General features: G+C 45.7%; 1 protein-coding gene across 4 annotated transcripts in view; it reads right to left on the reverse strand.

Annotated features, from left to right (window-relative positions):
- LOC105279090 (sodium/potassium/calcium exchanger Nckx30C) overlaps window positions 1–17193 on the reverse strand; it is a 64402-nt gene that overhangs the window by 21852 nt on the left and 25357 nt on the right. For 2 of the 4 annotated variants that reach the window (XM_026967794.1, XM_026967792.1), the window contains 2 exons: window positions 15076–15355; window positions 1255–1526 (listed from right to left, as the gene is read on the reverse strand). In XM_026967794.1, coding sequence (XP_026823595.1) covers window positions 1255–1526; window positions 15076–15355 — 552 coding nt within the window. Of the gene's footprint in view, window positions 1–1254; window positions 1527–15075; window positions 15359–17193 lie in introns of all 4 variants that reach the window. The other 2 variants (XM_026967793.1, XM_026967791.1) reach the window with 2 other exon arrangements.

The raw sequence follows: 17193 nt of genomic DNA on the forward strand, positions 1-17193 counted from the left end.
ATTCTGATGGGCATACATCTTCCTGCTGACTTCAGTCAAGTAAATGAATAGAAACACCGGTTTTTTCAAGTTCTCTTATCGTTTTTATTAATTTCATCATTACTGTGTCACTCGGTGAGAGAGATATGCATGATAGCGTCTAACGACAAACTATATCCACTAAAAATCCTTCCTGCATTCCGTTTGCGATCTCAATTTAAGTCACAGGCTATTCTGCGTTGCTCGCATCGTTCTGCTGTGCTCCACTTCTCCTTTATAAATAACGAAGGCGTTAAAATTTTACGATATGAGAGAGAACCATGCGCTGTCCTGCTTTCAGATGAATGAGAAAGCGCTGTATTAAGCGAGCTTCGCTCGCAAGTATAATGTAATGCATACGGCAGAACGTTACGTCAAAAATGACGTCCGACGTACGGGCTTAAAAAGGATTACTTTGCGTGATTCACAGTATTGTGGAAATTAAACTGCCTATTCTAATTCAGGATACCCGAGTCGTGATAGAAGCAAACATTTCACGACGGAAAGTAGAGCGTTACGATATCGAACTAACGTGGCCTTTTCGACACGTGCTCCGACGAACTCACGGCCGCGCGACAGCCTCGCGAACCTTACAATAATCTCGAAATTAGCCCGTCGCGCTAATTCGAATCAAACTCGAGGTGATCACACCCTCGAAACACCCCCGCGCGATCACCGAAAAACAGCGAGCGTGTTTGAATCGCTCGTGTTCATCAGGGAACGTGACAACCGATGCGCTATGAGCGAATCGTGCGTTTTGTCGGGAAAAGTGGAACGACGAACTCGAATCAACGTGTTACTCTCTTGGCCTCTTTACAACGATGCAGCACGGGAAACTATTTCGATCGATACACACCGATTAATGAATTCGGATCGTGCGTCCTCATAGCCGCGCACGATTCTGATCGGAATTCTCGCAGAAATAAATCTCGTACTGCTCGGGGATGATTTGTGTACTCCGAGAGACCAGGGGTTGATCGACTTTAATAAACGTAGTGAACGCGCAACAACTTTCAGCGCGCTCGCCCATTACGTTTGCAAAATTGTATTCAGGCAACCGTATTCGAATATTCGAGGGACACACAAGGATCGTTACGTATTTTCGCGAGATGAATGGAGGACGGGAAACCGTTCAACGATCTTGATATCGGCGGACAATGCCGGCATCGATCGATGGATCTCCCGGCCGGCTTTCAGCATGGCATTTCTCGTATTCGATGTTCGATAATTACGTACCGATTCGAGGCCAGCGTCGAGACCAGCGGCGATACCGCCATTCGGAAGTTCCTGGATACCGGCGGTGGTGCCGGCGGTGGTCGTCGTAGTCGTGGTGGTGGTGGTGGTGCCTTGCGAGCCCTGCTGCAGCTGCAGGGTCGTCTCCTTCGAGGGTGCGCCGGAATAATGGGCGGCGGTCGACGTCGCGGCGCCGTTGTGTGGCCTGGTGGCATCCAGCAACACCTTCAGCGACGCGATCGCGTGCAGCTGCGTCGCTTTCTCGTCCACCTTGCCTGAACAGCACCAGAGATACAGATTAATGAGGGCAGAGGGGCGCGGAGCACCGGTGCTTAATCGCGCGATTATCTCGTAGCCGGATTTCGGGCACGGCGGATTTTGGCACGGTGCACAGTTGCGTCGCAAACGCAATCCGTTCTCGTAAAATTTCGTACGCCGGATCGATAAGAACAGTCCTTGACTCTCTGCTCGTCGCTACAACACGAAGGCGGATTGGCGGTGTATAATATTTTGTCACTGATTGGCGTATGTCGTTGCGTCATTAAATAATTTACGAGAACAAACTATATCGTTTGTAAAGAATAAGCGCGTCATCTAAATCGCGTTTTGCGTCTATAAGAAGAATTGAGAACAATGTGACACATGTCACAAATCGGATCGTACAAAGAAATCTATTCTGCTTGAGTGTAATTATAGAAATCGCAATATAATTAAAGAAGTCAAAGCGCTTCACTTGTTTGGCGTTGGATGGATGATCGAATCGCAATTGAGTCAAAAGCTGCGACGTATCATTACCCAGCTATGCGAGAATTATCTTCAATCGCGTTAATCGCAACGCGTTGATGTATGTCCGAATCATTTTGCTGGGAATTGCGGCAGTTTCGTTGCTGTGCATCAGTGAATTCCGCGCCTCGGTGATTCTCGATCGCGATCAGGAAACAGGGAAATGTCCCTGTCGTTCTCGTTTGACCCGTCTCTTGTTCCTATTTTACGGCAGGCCGGGCACGAGATGCTCCACGAAATATCGACGTGCGTGCGCCGGGTATCGAGCTCCTTCTTTATTCGCGCTGTCGGTTTCCACAAAACTCTTCACGGAAAATCCCGACGTTTCGAGCGGCGACATTGAAATGCAACTGCGGGATAATCGCGAGACACGACAAAGTGTTCGACCCTCATGCTACTACGTTCTAACTCTTTACCTACATAATTCTACCAGTAAACGATACTATCGCTTCGCCACGCCAAGGGGTGGATTACAAATTTACTTCTACAATCTTCAACCTTAAAAACAAACATAATTTATTTGTTTACGCAGAAGCGGCCTGCTCTGGATCTATCAGCAACGTGCGAGCGGCTCCGTCATGCTCTTCTGCGCCAATTTGTTATCCTAATGTTTACAGTGCAGATGCGAGCGTCGATTCTTCATCGTGCAAACTCGAAAACGAGAAGCGACATGCTTTAATCTTCTTGCGCGATGACATTCTGCGAGATGAAGCTCCGCAAAGTGCATGCGGTTTCGCTACATTAATAACGGAAGCGTTGATTGAATTCAAGAATCAAGCAGACTCATGCATATGCACACACAACACATGATAAATATTATTTACAAAACTGCCTGCGAGCACAGGTCGTCATGCATCAGAAGAGGAAATTTACTGTAATTAACATTACAATATTAATGTATAATACCTTTCCTTTCTCTCTTTCGTGAACTGTAATAAACTCCTGATACTTTCCAAAAATTCCTCTGGAAAGTTTTTCTTCAGTTCGTCGAGCGCAAATCAGAAGTGATTTGCATTTAATCTAATACGAGCCAGGAAGCTATTACCGCGATGATTTGGCGCGTTTTAAACCAATGAACGGGAAATATGAATGCATATAGAGCCGGGACATTTACATGTATAGATGATGCACGTCCGTTTCCGCTGTATACAGTCGACAGTGTGCCATGTGTACAGGTCATGCATTATTTAGGATGTACACGTTCTATACATAGCTGTGGGAGAGAATTCGAGAACTCGATGGTCTTGCCGCTAAAAGGGATCATCGTTATTTCAACAAGTAGTCGATCAATCGGCATTAACTATTTCTCCGAGTGAAAAACCTTTTCGTGATCGTGAAGCTCGTCCCTTACATTCATTGATGGCCCCATCTTCGTTAATAAACGAGAGGTATATCTCATTGCACGTGCGATTAGGGATGTTTAATTCAGGGGAGCTGAATGATCCTGTGATAACGTAACGGATTATTACTTCCATTTTACGCTCGGGCATATTTAAATGGTTTCATTGATATTAGCTTAGTATCCCGCAGACAGAGAAAGCAGGAGAGGGATACAGGATAAAGAGAACCGCTCAAACTTTAATCTGAAACAACTGTTCTTGCGCATGTTTGATCAATTTCTATCTTTTTTTTGCGAGTTTCGTTTTACCTCCTTTATTTTTGCACGATAAAAATAACACTGGAGCATGAGATAATATGTAAGATTATTTCGAAGCTTTTTCAAGGCTTTCTAGTGGTTACAACTAGAATGTATTTTAAGTGACCTTGCAAGTCACTGGCAGATTGCGCTTGTCAGAAAGTATTTTGTCGAGTAATTAACAATCTTTGGCCGTTTTCGAGAATCAATTATGAGGTGTTCCAGATATGTTACCATCAATTCGAGTAAAAACAGAAAAACAGATGAAGAAAGAAGAGGTAAGGGAGATACTAAAATTCGGTATTACAGACGGAATGCAGTCATTCGCGACAGCGAGTTTGTTATTTATTTTGTTTTTACATGCAACACACGCTGTCCGCGTACTTGTAATTTTTTTTCCAGAAATTATACCCCTTCGCGGTACATAAAACGAGTTCACCCGTGCGACGCTTCGTAAAATTTAAAAAAGGGAACGATGGCGCGAAGGCGATAAAAAATACTTGCATAGTGCGTCCGTGTGCATCACAAACGTGTGCATTTCGTTTCAAATGGTAAGGTTTTGTTTTCGAAAATATGAATACATTATTTTTCCACCATTTGCAGCTTAAACCATCACAAATGTATGGAAACAAAAAAAGAAAACGAGGATATGATTGCAGTGGCGAGAAATCGGCTTGCGTGAGCAATGCCACGTATCGATGTATTTCTCATAAACCGTTGGGAGATCAAAGGATACCATTTGATTTAAAATCGGTCGCGACCTGCGATCCGATTTAATGACCGCTGACCGCGAGCCACGATTATCGGCCTGTCCGTGGCGTGAATCGAGCTTTAAAAAGGGCTGCCCAACTCCGTCGCTTATCGTGCTTCGTGCCAAGGGATCACGGATCTGCGTGCTGGTGACGGCAGTAGGTCAAAGAGAAAAAGCCCCAGAGTAAGTGGCCTTCATTCCTAAAGGTGGGAACAAGGCGAGAAAGGAAAGGCGAAGAGCCCGGAGCTGGCGAGTGGAGTGCGATGGTAGTATCGACCCCAAAGCCGCTCGAGGCAAGGCGGGGAAGCCACGGAGAGAGGAAGCGGGTGGCGCAAGAGCAAGGGTTGGGCCAAAGAAAACGGCGTGGAGAGAATGGAAGAGCAAGAGAGGAGAAAGAGAGAGAAAGCGAGGAAGAGAGGTCGGTCGGCTGTCGTGTCTCAATCTGTTAAACTCACAATCGGTTACCAGCCTCGAAATGGAAGGAGCTTCAGAGGTCGAGGGTGCAACATCGAGTATCGCAGGTGCAGGTATGGGTGAGGGGTGGCGGCGGGTAGTTCGTAAGTCAACGCGATGTGGGAGTGGGCTCGAGACAGGACGCTACCTATTAACCCACAAAACTCAATCAAGCGTCTACTCGGACAGGCCGATTATCACTTTATAAACAATTAAAGGCAGTTAGCTGACGAGAACGAGAAACGTGAGCGAGAGTGACATGGTAGGTGAAGTGCGAAGGTTACGACGTGCGTTCATTGGAAATATTTCTGTAGCCGGCATGGCGAGCAATTCGCGCATAATTAGAGGCCACGAGGGTGTACGGGGGCGTGGGGAGAGCTAACAGAGGATTGCTGTGTTCCTGGTGGTGAAATAACAGCTGCTGCGTTAGCGGCTGATACGTTCCTGTTATTTATCCGAATTGCCGAATCGAGACGACGTGGTGTCACTCCAGCGAATAGAAATAGGACTTTGGAGTTTAGTTAGTACGTAGAGCACGATTGGAATCAGACATCGATCCAGCGTCTCTGTCGATTGAATCAAAATTAAACGCGCGATTACATTGTAAAGTGTTCCATAATGGCGTCTTTGCGGTTCTCTTCTTTGAAAGGAATAACAGCAGAAGTAGATTAACCGAGCAGCTATTGCTGGAAAATGTTCGAGCAGAGGAAGCGATGGAGATAATGAAGAAACCGGGAGAGAGGATAAGATCACGAATGTCGCGATGTTTTACGTGATCGTCTCGCTTATCTCTTAATGCGATAATGCACCCCGCGTTCGTAAAGGGCTCGATAACTCAGTTATTATAAGTATAGGAGGGTCACCTAAATCAAGAACCATGAAATCCCCGAGAGCGCGGCGTGGCCGAGCCAATCGGACGAAGCCTTCCCTGCGAAAACGGCGCGGCTTTCAATAACTCGTCTCTCGGGGTGTAATCTCCTTCAAATTCAAAATATAGGTCAGCACAGCATCGAAGATAATGAGTTCCGCTGTCATTCCGCACACCGTTTAGCAAATTATTACAGAAAATTAAACCCGACTTCAAGTGCCGCGCGCACTTTGCATCCCCATTCGCTCTCCCGTCATTTGTAAACCGATAGAAAATATCTCCCCTAGACGACCGAGGTTTTTCTAACACTCCGACCTAGCGTTCCGTTCATAAACCAGAGCTGGAGAATCGTCGAAAGTGATGAGGATCCACTCTGCGACGATCTTGCTTTCTACAGTTGGATCCCAAGTTTCTACACGCATGCATGCTACATCTTTTATTACTTACCATAAAAGTTTACGATTGTTACGCGAGACCGAGGAAGAAATATCATCTCCGCGCGCCGAAGATCACATCAAGAGACCCTTGCCCTTTATGTCCCGTTAAACCCTTAGTCCCTCGTGGTTTCAGCGCGGCCCAAGAACTCTCGAGCAAAATCGATAGCACACTTCTTTTGCCAAATGCTTTGGCTAAGGTCGATCGATTTTGTTAACCAAGCAGGACGGGGGAAAAAGGGGGTCTCTCGTTGTCGGCCGGTATCGAATACCGTGCCTCGCGTGTGAGCGATTAAGGCGTGGATGCTAGGTAATTTTAATGCAAAACCCGACGTGATTGATTGCTCGCATTCGCCCGCGATTCGCCTTCGGCCGGAAGCCGCAGGGATACCATTGCAGGTTCTGCTGACTTTCGGCCGCAGAATGTGCCCGGTTGTTTTGCAATATGTCAACGTGAAACACGCGTGCGGAAGTAACCCTAACGCGTTGATGCTTCCTTCCTCGCGCCGGAAATAGCGTTGCTCTGATAATACGAGTTTTTTCGTCGGGCCACCTCGTATACGCAAAACGCTCGCGTTAACACCACCACGGGGATGAAGGAAATGAATTTGCTCTCCTCCATTTGATGATGCCACACACGACTTTCTTGCCGGATTATTCTCGTCACCGAACAACGTTGCATTAACAATTCAGTTGGCTGTTCTCGGGGGAAAAATTCCAATGTTTAGCGTCACGTGGAGCCGTTAATCGTTCACTGAGAAATAGTAGGCAATGTGATTCGAACATTGCGCCAAGAATTGTGCGTGCGACACTTTTACGCATCGCTTTTACTTGCGCGCAATTCGGTGATAAATTATTCGACGACTGTACAGCTCAGAATAAAAAACGGCTAGCATCGCACGAATCGTATAACAAAGTGGAGCGACAAAGTTTAACAAACAGGTCGATACATCTTTGACCTACTAATGCAACTGTTAAGTGAGTGCTATATAAACTATGTCTCGGAAAAGTTTTCCTTTTCTAGAGGCGCTACGCACTGGGAAATCTATCGGGGCGAAAGTGGACGAGGCATTTTTCTCGCGCACGACCGTCGGGATAATAATATAAAATGGAGTAGTATATAAACGTTACACGTGAGTTTTATAGTCCCGGTGTGCTCTTTTACAATGCCGACTTTTCGCGCTTCGTCTGCACTTTATTGTTTACGCGAGTTCTAAAAATACTGGTGCATCACTGAAGAGAGTAATCTTTTTATAACTCTCGGATGTCGGGCGCATCAGATGACATGAATACTCTTAATTCGTTGTTAAAAATATACCTTATAAAAATATGCATTATAACATTCGTTTATTTTATAATACATAACATCTTCAACTTGAGCTCTCTCGTGTCTACAGCTCGCCTCAATCTCCGCGCCTATAAAATTTTTTACGGTCAGATATCTCTCTGCCCTCTTGATTAACGATAGAGCCTATAATCTCCAGCCAAGACCTACTTAAGTTCCTAGATTGGTCCCTTGTTAATAGAGATCCCGGCGAGAGCCGGGAAAAGAAGTTACGCTCTGACCATTTTCCACCCTTCATTTTCCCACATTATTGATTGCTACGAGCGAAGCTTTTTTAGCAAAGTATGCTAATAATCAACCGCGCGGAACGTCTCGCCCGCGCCGGTGCGCGATACGTTGCTTCAATGCATTATGAGTTGACGATAAAATGGACACATCGTAAAGTCCCTCGTAATGCGCGGAGACGGAAACGATAAGCGAGCGTCTTCATGTGATTTATGACAGTCTATTAATCGATAAGTTCACCGTCTATCCCGCTTCTGGTTTAATTGCGCGATGCCTTCACGTATGTTTGAGCAGCACAGCAGCACAGTAACACGCTCCATTGAAAAAGTATTTGCTCAATTTACTTAAAACAGTTCCACACCTTCTCCTATGAGAAGATTGACTCGTGTCAGTAGTATTAGATCGCGTTTACGAATACCGAGAGTACGGAGCTTCTTTTTCCAGAATGTGGGTTTAAGAGGACAGGAAAAAAGGGAAGTTTTCAGCCTGAGAACACTATAGAAGCAAGAGGATCCTTGGTCCTCGTCGTCGTCGTCGTGGTTCTCGTCATCGTCGCCGTCTGCATTATCTCGAGTGGTGTCTGGATGACGTTAAAGCTTCGGAGTTAAAGGAAGGGAAAAGGAAGGCGAGCCCCAAGTGCGGATTCGCTAGTTACGATCGATACGCGACGGTTTCTAGGTCAGGGTCCCGATACACACTCGCCACTCACCACCGCTCGGGATACACTCAAAACGCGTCCCGCAAATTTATTCGAAGCCAACCACCACCACCACCACCACTAGCACCAGCACCAGCGCTAGCGTGGTAGCACCACCGTTGCTGCCACTATCACCACCATCAGTGAGCGACGTCGCCGTCACTGCAACCGCTGACAAAACGCGTCCCGTTTTCCTCCTGGTTCTTTTCTCTTCCGGTCCCATTGACACGCGACCGAGAGTCGCGCCGCGGATCCCGCTTCGCGGCCTGGAAGAATCCACCGTTTTCCCTCGCGAGGACGTGCGCTTTTGAGATCGTATTGAACGTTTCCCACGCCATCGAGATTAATGACGTGCTTCCGTTCGCGTTCGCGACGGATGTCATGTGGGTGGAAAGAAAAGCGTGACCATGTATACACGCGTGGGGGTGCGCGCGAGATTTTACGCCGCGTTACTTGCGCGGATTCACGGATGTGACGACGAAATGGGCGACTATGACTACGGCTTTCTCCGTATTTTGTTGGCTGTTTCAGGAGCCATTTTAGCAGGTGACATGCGTCGACGTGGAACGTATTCTTATTGCCCGGAAACGGAAAGGAAGATTCCTTCTCCTTGACGAAGAGATTATTCTACCGTTTTGAAAGGCTGATGTTTAGCTGATCGTTAAGGACACTTTACGTGATTGTCAAAATGTGAACTAATAGCATCATACAATGTAGTGTTACGCATCGATACTCTGGCTTGATAGCAATCTCGAAGTTTCAGTGACTGGCTCATATCGTGAGGACTAGACGATGGTATGCATTGAAGTGACACGCTCGAGTACGTGCCTCAGTGGGAAATCGAGCAGACATCACTTACGGGGTATTACGTGCCATATTTTCAAGTGACACGAGTCAGTCGTAACATCGTCGACGGGGTGTCTAGTCGAGACGCCAAAGACACCGTACGAAATGATAATGAGAAGCTGAACGAGGTCTAAATAAAGTGATGGAGCAACTTTGTTCTGCAAACGCGCGTTAATCCGTCCACAATTATTTCATTGAAAATAACAAAAAGAGTATACATAAAATTGATGTTTAACATTTAGTGCAGTATTTATTTCTGAGCGCAGGAAATGAATATTTAGCCATCAAGTGTTGCTCATTTGTGCAAGGACTATCTATTTACACCTCGTTTACCCGTTGAAACTACATTTCTGGTGCGCGCAGGATTTCTCGTAATAAAATATACATGGCGGAAGGGTCAACGCTATCACGGGGAGAAACGGGCGAATATAAGCGGACTTCCATTTCGTTTTCGACCACTCTCAGCAGTCCGAGAGGGATCGATGTTGGAAATTAACATGCTACCAGGCCGAAGCGGCCGCAGCCATTGTCTCTCTCGCTCTCGCGCGATGTAAACCAAACATTTTCAACGTCAACGTCGAGTTCGCCCTCTGCTTTCTCACCTCGCGGCAAATACATTTCGAACGTAATGCGAGCGTTACGAGTCGGGGAGCTATTAAACGCGATGATCCGCGAAGGAAAAGGAATTTACGATAATTATGTGTGTACATCGTTCCGCAGCGAGATATTATTCCCCGGGGATTACCAGCAGCGACTCTTTTAAATGAGAGACAATATCGGGTGTGACATGCGCGATAAAATTCTTCTCATCTCATTTCTCCGTAATTCGCAGGAATCAAGGTAGTCGGTACTTGCAAAATCAACTTCTCGAGATGATTGAAAGCGTTATCTCACGGAAACATATTTTGAAAAAAAAATTATATGGTCACAATGGTCACGTAGATAGATAAAAATATAGGTACAAAAAATATCACGATTGTCACTGCAGGAAGAAATATACTGTGGTGGGCTTATCGAAATCCGCGATTTATCGGCGTAAATTACTCGGAATTGTTCGGCATGTAATATCGCTTGTGGACTGTCTCTCAATAGATATACAACAGATCGATTATCCATTGCCCGATATTCTTATAATATCTGAATATAGCTAACATTTATTGCGGCGTCAGGCGAACCACAAGATCCCGCAATCGCATAATAATTGCAGCGGAGTTGTCGTGGTGCACAATCGGCGATAATGTGTCTTTCGTGCTTTTATTTTGACGAATCCCGATAATCGTCTCTCGGTAACGTTACTCCCGAGTGACACCGCGGAACTTTGACGGCAAAGCAACTTTCTCAATGCGCGATTGCGTCGGAAGTCTTTTATTCCTCCCCAGGATATCCTGTCCGACCGCGCCGGATTATCGGGCCGATCTGGAGGGATAATCGCATGCTTATCTCGCGGCGATGGTCGCAAGCAACCCGCCCCTTTCCACGGCTCTTAAGCGCGAATTCGCGCACCAGAGTTTGTTAATCACTAAATTGAGTACGGAGAGCGCTCACACGCACGCACGGGAGCATGGGGGGGCGATAGGAATCTTAATCCACGGGGTGAGATCCGGCGATCTCGCGGGATTGATTTGGAGGACGTGTGTGGTTTGTGTGTGTGCTACGTGCGGGGTAAGTCGAAGACGGCCGCGCAAATGGGTCAGGTCACGCGCGCGGAGAGAAGGGTGACCATCAATTAGACGACCTTTTCGTGCGACCTGCGACCGTCGTTGCGGTCGTTATTGCCGGCTGTCGTTTTGTCCACCGAGCACCGACAAATGCGAGCGCTGCCCTTATTTTTCAGCCGATCGCACCCATGTAAGTGGACCCCGCGAGCGCGCGGAAAGATGAAGAGTACTTATCAGCGGCAAATTCGTGTTTCTCGAAAAACGTCAGGCCTCTTCCCGTTCGGCGGCGCATTAACCGAAATATGCGGTAATGGGCGTCAGGTGTAACGGGTGGCCGCAATCGGCGCTATAAAAGGTAATTAAATGATACATCGCACGTCGGCTTTAAGCGGCATTCCGCGAAGATTGCGCGCGTACTGCGCCGAATGAGATTCACCCCCCTGTTTTATTCATTATCTGTTTATCGTACAAAATTGATGACAGAAGATCGCGCGAAGACCCGCGCTGTCGTCGCGCACGAAGCGTCGCGCCGGAAGACATTCGAGATTCAGGGTTGCAAATCCGGCAATCCGATAATTCGAGCTGTTTGGAAAATGGCAACGTGTTTCCGCGTTCTCGTTAATACTCGCGGTGCACGCTCGACGCATTCGCGACGATCGACTGTGACAGAGCCATGACAAAATGTCGTTACACCCGCATTCCCGCGCGCACTTCTCTACGACCTACAAACGCATCCCGGCGAATGCGGCGGAGAAATATCACTGTATGGATCCGCATTCATTTTGCAGCTCCCTTCCGGTCGAATCAAGCGTCACTTAATCTTTTGTCGTTATCGCGTTGTTATCGCGTCACTATATCACTGACCGCGATGTGTCGTCAATCTCGTGGTGTCTCGCGCGTATTTTCATCACGCTGCTGAATCAAGTGAGATATCACTTTGTTTGTGGCTACTTGAATACACTTGGAAGCTCGGGAGTAACGATATCATTAGCTGCGGAACTACTGTCAATTTTGTGATCTCGCGAGTACCTGGGTGCAAGAATGTCATTTGTTAGACCCGGGGATGTGACGGCCCTTCGTGACAGGTGATGTGCTTGGTGATCGCGCATGCACGCGATAATTGCAAATGAATGAAGCCGCGTCGAGCGGGCTTGACAGACCAGATGGAACCCTTATCGATTCGTTGCGTAATTTGACTGTCGTAAATCATTCACGCCCTTCAGGATTTAATCGAAAGCCTGACCGCTTTAAATTCACGCCTCGGTCAGGCAAAAGCTAATTAATTAGCTATTAGCGGATTTTTTCGTGGAGTTTATCAGGCCGCGGATTTACGGACAGAGGTAGCCAGGGTGCGAAATTGTGCGTGCGAGATCACGCATATATAAATGGCTTACATCCATAATGGCCATGAGCATCACGTATTTGTAAAAGCGACGGTAAACGTCCGCATATGTTATGAAACATTCAGTCGCAGACGCGTGGCGATGAAAATAGTCGGATACTTGAAAAATATTTATTTATGAAGCAAACGAGAGAAGTGCTTGATACATGTAAAAACAAACTTCTCGATCGACTCCACGAATGCAGAATACTTGCTTGCAGGATCATCCTATGATGCAGAGAACTCGACTCGGATTTAACGCTAACTTGCCTTTTTCTGCTCTCTTTCTCTCTTTTTTTTCCTCATAAATACTATAATTATGGCAATATTTGAATTAATGTAGCAATGCAATCGAAAGGTAGCACGTGCTAAACGTTTACAAAGGCAACGCGAATAATTTAGGGTAGCAAGTATCTCATGGCATTGCTTGCTCCCACGCTTTCAATCTCCAGCAAATAATTTATTAACAGGCGACTATAGCCCGAGGCATGACCCGGCGATCGCGTTCGTCATCGATAACTATTTTTGGACGCATCCCGAGCACAGGGAAAATTTCAGCCAATCAAGCACTAAAGGCGTTCGATAGAAAATTCCTGCACAGGGAGTTTTTATCGGGTTTGCATAGCGCGCAGCCTAGCGCAACGTCGATGTAGCCTCGTATTTATCAGAAGGATAAGTCGCATGAGAGAAGTATCATCCGTTAATCGATTATATCGTTTCCTCCCCCTGAGTCTACAGTTATGCAAAAATCGGCAGATATACCATGTAATATTTTTCTCTACGTATTATAAGTACAACATGCAGCGTGCATTGTGGGTTTTCCATTTTTTTTATTTCGTTGCAATCGATATAACGTGCATGCATGTTGCAGATCATTCCGACAAACAAACTCAATATAAGCGGGATTGTTATGCATACAGCTACACTCGTCATGCATTGCTGTCAAATCAACGTGCACCTTCCGAAAATGTGTGCACCGTCCTTATTTCACGCACATTTCCAGATTCTGTCGATGAATGATCAATGCTGTCTAACGTTTTGCCTGACAGTCTGCTGGCGGAGCAGAATCAGCAGAAGTTCCCCCTTTTAATGTGCTTCCGCGTGTAATTCTCTTTACTCAAACCCATCCTTTACACGAGAATGGGGCACAATCGAACATTTCGTTTAAATAAAAAAAAACCAGTGTTTTTCGTTTCTCGTGTTAATATTATATAAAGATTGTGTGGAGGATAAAGAGCACATTGTACAATTATAAAGTAGTAATAAACGTTCACTACAAAAGAATTCATTTCGAATAATAATACAAATCACGAATCGTGTCTCAAGTAAAACACATTTCAGATTTATGTTTTCTCTTTTATGTTAATATCATGGACATTGTTTAGAAATTAGCATTAATTTATGTCTAAAGAAATGCGAGTTTATTAGGAGATATGTCTTTTATTGTTCGATATTTACGGTATTTAGGTTGTAAAAATGGAATGTTATCTCTCGCACGGTAGAATTTTCGAAACGATTAAAAGCCTTTTAGTCTATCTGTCTGTCTATGTAAGGTCGCGGGCTTTTTATTAAACGCTTGCACAATTCTACATTTAAAATTACTTTATCCGTCGAGCTGTCCGAAATTCCGCGTCTTGTCTCACAGATATGTCGTCGGAAAGCATCCGAAAACTTGCGAGTTCAGTTTGCTATTGTTACAAAAGCGTACCAATTCTACAAATTGACACGTGCATAATGAATGAATTGCTACTTAGAGAGCATTATAAATGCGGTCGTATCTTCTAAGACTATGCGATTCTCTTGTCAATCGATCAATTCTTCAATAAAATTTCAAGCGAATTCGCGACATGATATAATTTTAACTATATTACGAATGCTATTTATACAGTTTAATTAATGCACACGAGTTAATAATTAAACTAACAATAATATATAATATACAATTAGCAATATAATATATTATTATGTGACAATATATGTTATATAATAATGATAAAGAATTTCGTTACTCGGAGTTGCAGTAAAATTGTGTTGCCAGTGGAACATCTCCCGTTGAACTGTGTTTTGCGTTGTCCCACTGCGAGGAGCTTTTAATTGGACCCAATCAAACTCTTATCAATATTCGTTTTAAATTCCGTGAAAATTTTGTTCGTTATCGTTGAACTTTCTGCGCGTTACGACCACTTTATCTTTATTTCTGATTTGTTTTCATTTGACGAACTTAATTTAAAATTATTTATTTAATTTATCGCGGGCAACGATCAGTCTCGACGATCGATGTCTCATTGCTTTAAGTAAACATATTCTGTACATACACTGCTAAAAGAAAAGAAAGAAAAAGCAAACGATATAACGAATCCATTTCCTCGCCATGAGAGGTATCGGAGCTCGTGAAAAATGCATTCATCTTCCCGCCCGTATCATTTCATTAAACCAAACAGGTCTCTATATAAGATACAAAGCCATCCGTCTTTCCGCAAAGCTTAATGCCACCCGACACCATCATGAGCCGCATCGCGGCGCGCGGAAGGAAGCGAGTAGGTCGCAGCGGAAACGCAAACGCGCGCGCGGTTTCCGACAAACGAGATGCAGAAAACGGGCGAGAATGGCACAGAAAAGAACACAACAGCGACAAACAATATTAAAAAAAGAAGAACGAAGAAGTAGTAGACGAGCGTGCTAACGAAGAAAAAGATAGCCAAGCCGCAAGCTGCAAGCGAGAGTGATAGAGTGTGGAGTTGGTATACCGGCGCGGGACTGACCGTCGTGGAGCGGATCGATCGTGTGGATCATAAGCTGCAGCAGGCCATGCCGGAACTTCGCGTGGCTCTGGTGGTGAGATGGACCCCCGTGGACCCGTTCGCAGCCCTGTCCAGCAACTCCGCCGCCACCACCGCCGCCGGCACCGCTGCTGCTGCCACCCCTGCTGCTGCATCCGGCCTCCCCGGGCGCCGGTATGCCGCTGCTTCCGCACGCACCCGACACGCCACCCACGCTCGTCTCGCTACTGTTGGTCGCGTTCGGATGCTGCTGGAACACACACAACGCCATTTCGGCGCTCAGTGGGAGCTTTTACGATTTAGTTGTTTGTATTGTTTTTATTTTTGCTTTTTGTCTCGTCGCTGCGCGTGTTTGACACACAGCGATGGACGGATTCTACTGTGCGGGTGGTGGGTTTTGAGGGAGAGAACGGAGTGTGTGCTAGGGGGATTGCGCATCGTTCGGAAGCGGAACAACAATGGAACGGTAAAGCGCAAGTGAGATCTAAGCTTCTGTGATTCGCCTTCTTTGTGAATCGAATGACAAAAGTGAGTGATGCTGCCCACGCGTTGCTCCATAGTTCCGCTGCCTTTGATCGGGATCAATTGAGGGGAAGAGAGGGAGAGAGAATCATGGAAAATTCTGATTGATCTCTGCACTATGCTAATTTAAATAAGTGGCTGTTATAAGCGCATTTCTTATCGCGCGCTATAACGCACTCAATTGTTGCACTCATAAACCCGTTTGATCCAGTCGTGATTAATCAGCAACGCTCGCAATCAGCAGCGACTATACGCCTGCTTCTAATTGGTCTCGTTACTGCCGCGATTATGGTCCTTCCTGGATTACGAATTTGCATCAAGCAAAGCAGGAAGAAGACCGTGGGGATTAAACCTCACGCTTGGCACCATCATAGATGATACCGTACGGTCAGAATATAATTAACACTTTTGGTCCGCGTGTGGTAAGAAACGCCACCGCGATAATTAAGCATTACGTGCGGTGATGCAAATTTAAACCGCAAGCGCATCTCTGACCGCTTCAGTTTACTCGTGCATATATAACATATATAATGTACTAACAAATACACATAATACGCGTGTAATAATATTTATAACATTTATTGTGATATAATAAAATAAAGTGATTCTATTGCTCCAACGACTGAAGAAAAACGATGAAGGATGAAAGAATTGATCTCACTTTACTCTCGACGTTCGAGTTGTGCGCTTTATTGCGGACATTCGTTGCCAACAACGACGTGCTATTCGTGAAGAGCACCTTTTGCGGAAAACGTATGAAAAGCAGAGAACAAATGTCTCGTCCCCGTGGACCTGTGGACGAGTGCGCATTTCACATATCTCACATTTTCATCGACATCACTCAGCACGAACCGCGTATTGATAATGTATACATACGCTCGTGCGAATAAAATAGCGAGATATGAAATAAAAGCGAGGTCGGTTTTGCGTCGATCAGATTCGCGTCTCAGGTTCATCACCTGAAATGTCACAATGTTGCCAGTTACTTCTCTTCCCCCCCGGATATCAACTGTCGCCGCGGAATTCCCGGTGAAACGGTACCCACGGGGTAGAAATCCGAGGGATGATGCGAGACTCGCTCATTCGACACGCGCCAGCGAATTGTGTTTCGCAATAACTTCTGTCGCATGGCAAACTAATGATATTACTCGAAACTACATTGTGCCAGTCGCGGTCGTTGCATGTCGCGGCTGATGAACATTCTGCAGGGTAAGCACAAACACTAAATGTATCGTATAGTATGCGCAAACACGTGCGACATGTGTGCGAGTGCGTAAGATTTAACTTGAAAACTGTCTTGGAAACAGATTTTTCGAGTCGAACTTGAGCTCGAGATGCTCGTCTTAATATTGAAACACTCCAGCTACTTGATCTTTATAGTGCTGAACTTCTACGGCAAGTATCGGATTTACATTCACGTGTGTTATTACATACCATTGCGGATACATAAACTGATACTTTACCCAAAAAGTTTCGTCCCGGCGTAATTTCGGTTAATTAAGTAATGAGATTAATATAGCTCGCCGTACTTTACGCGACGAAGATGTTACGCGATTACGTTAA

Source organism: Ooceraea biroi, chromosome 2, assembly GCF_003672135.1.
Source record: "Ooceraea biroi isolate clonal line C1 chromosome 2, Obir_v5.4, whole genome shotgun sequence".
Taxonomy (NCBI): domain Eukaryota; kingdom Metazoa; phylum Arthropoda; class Insecta; order Hymenoptera; family Formicidae; genus Ooceraea; species Ooceraea biroi.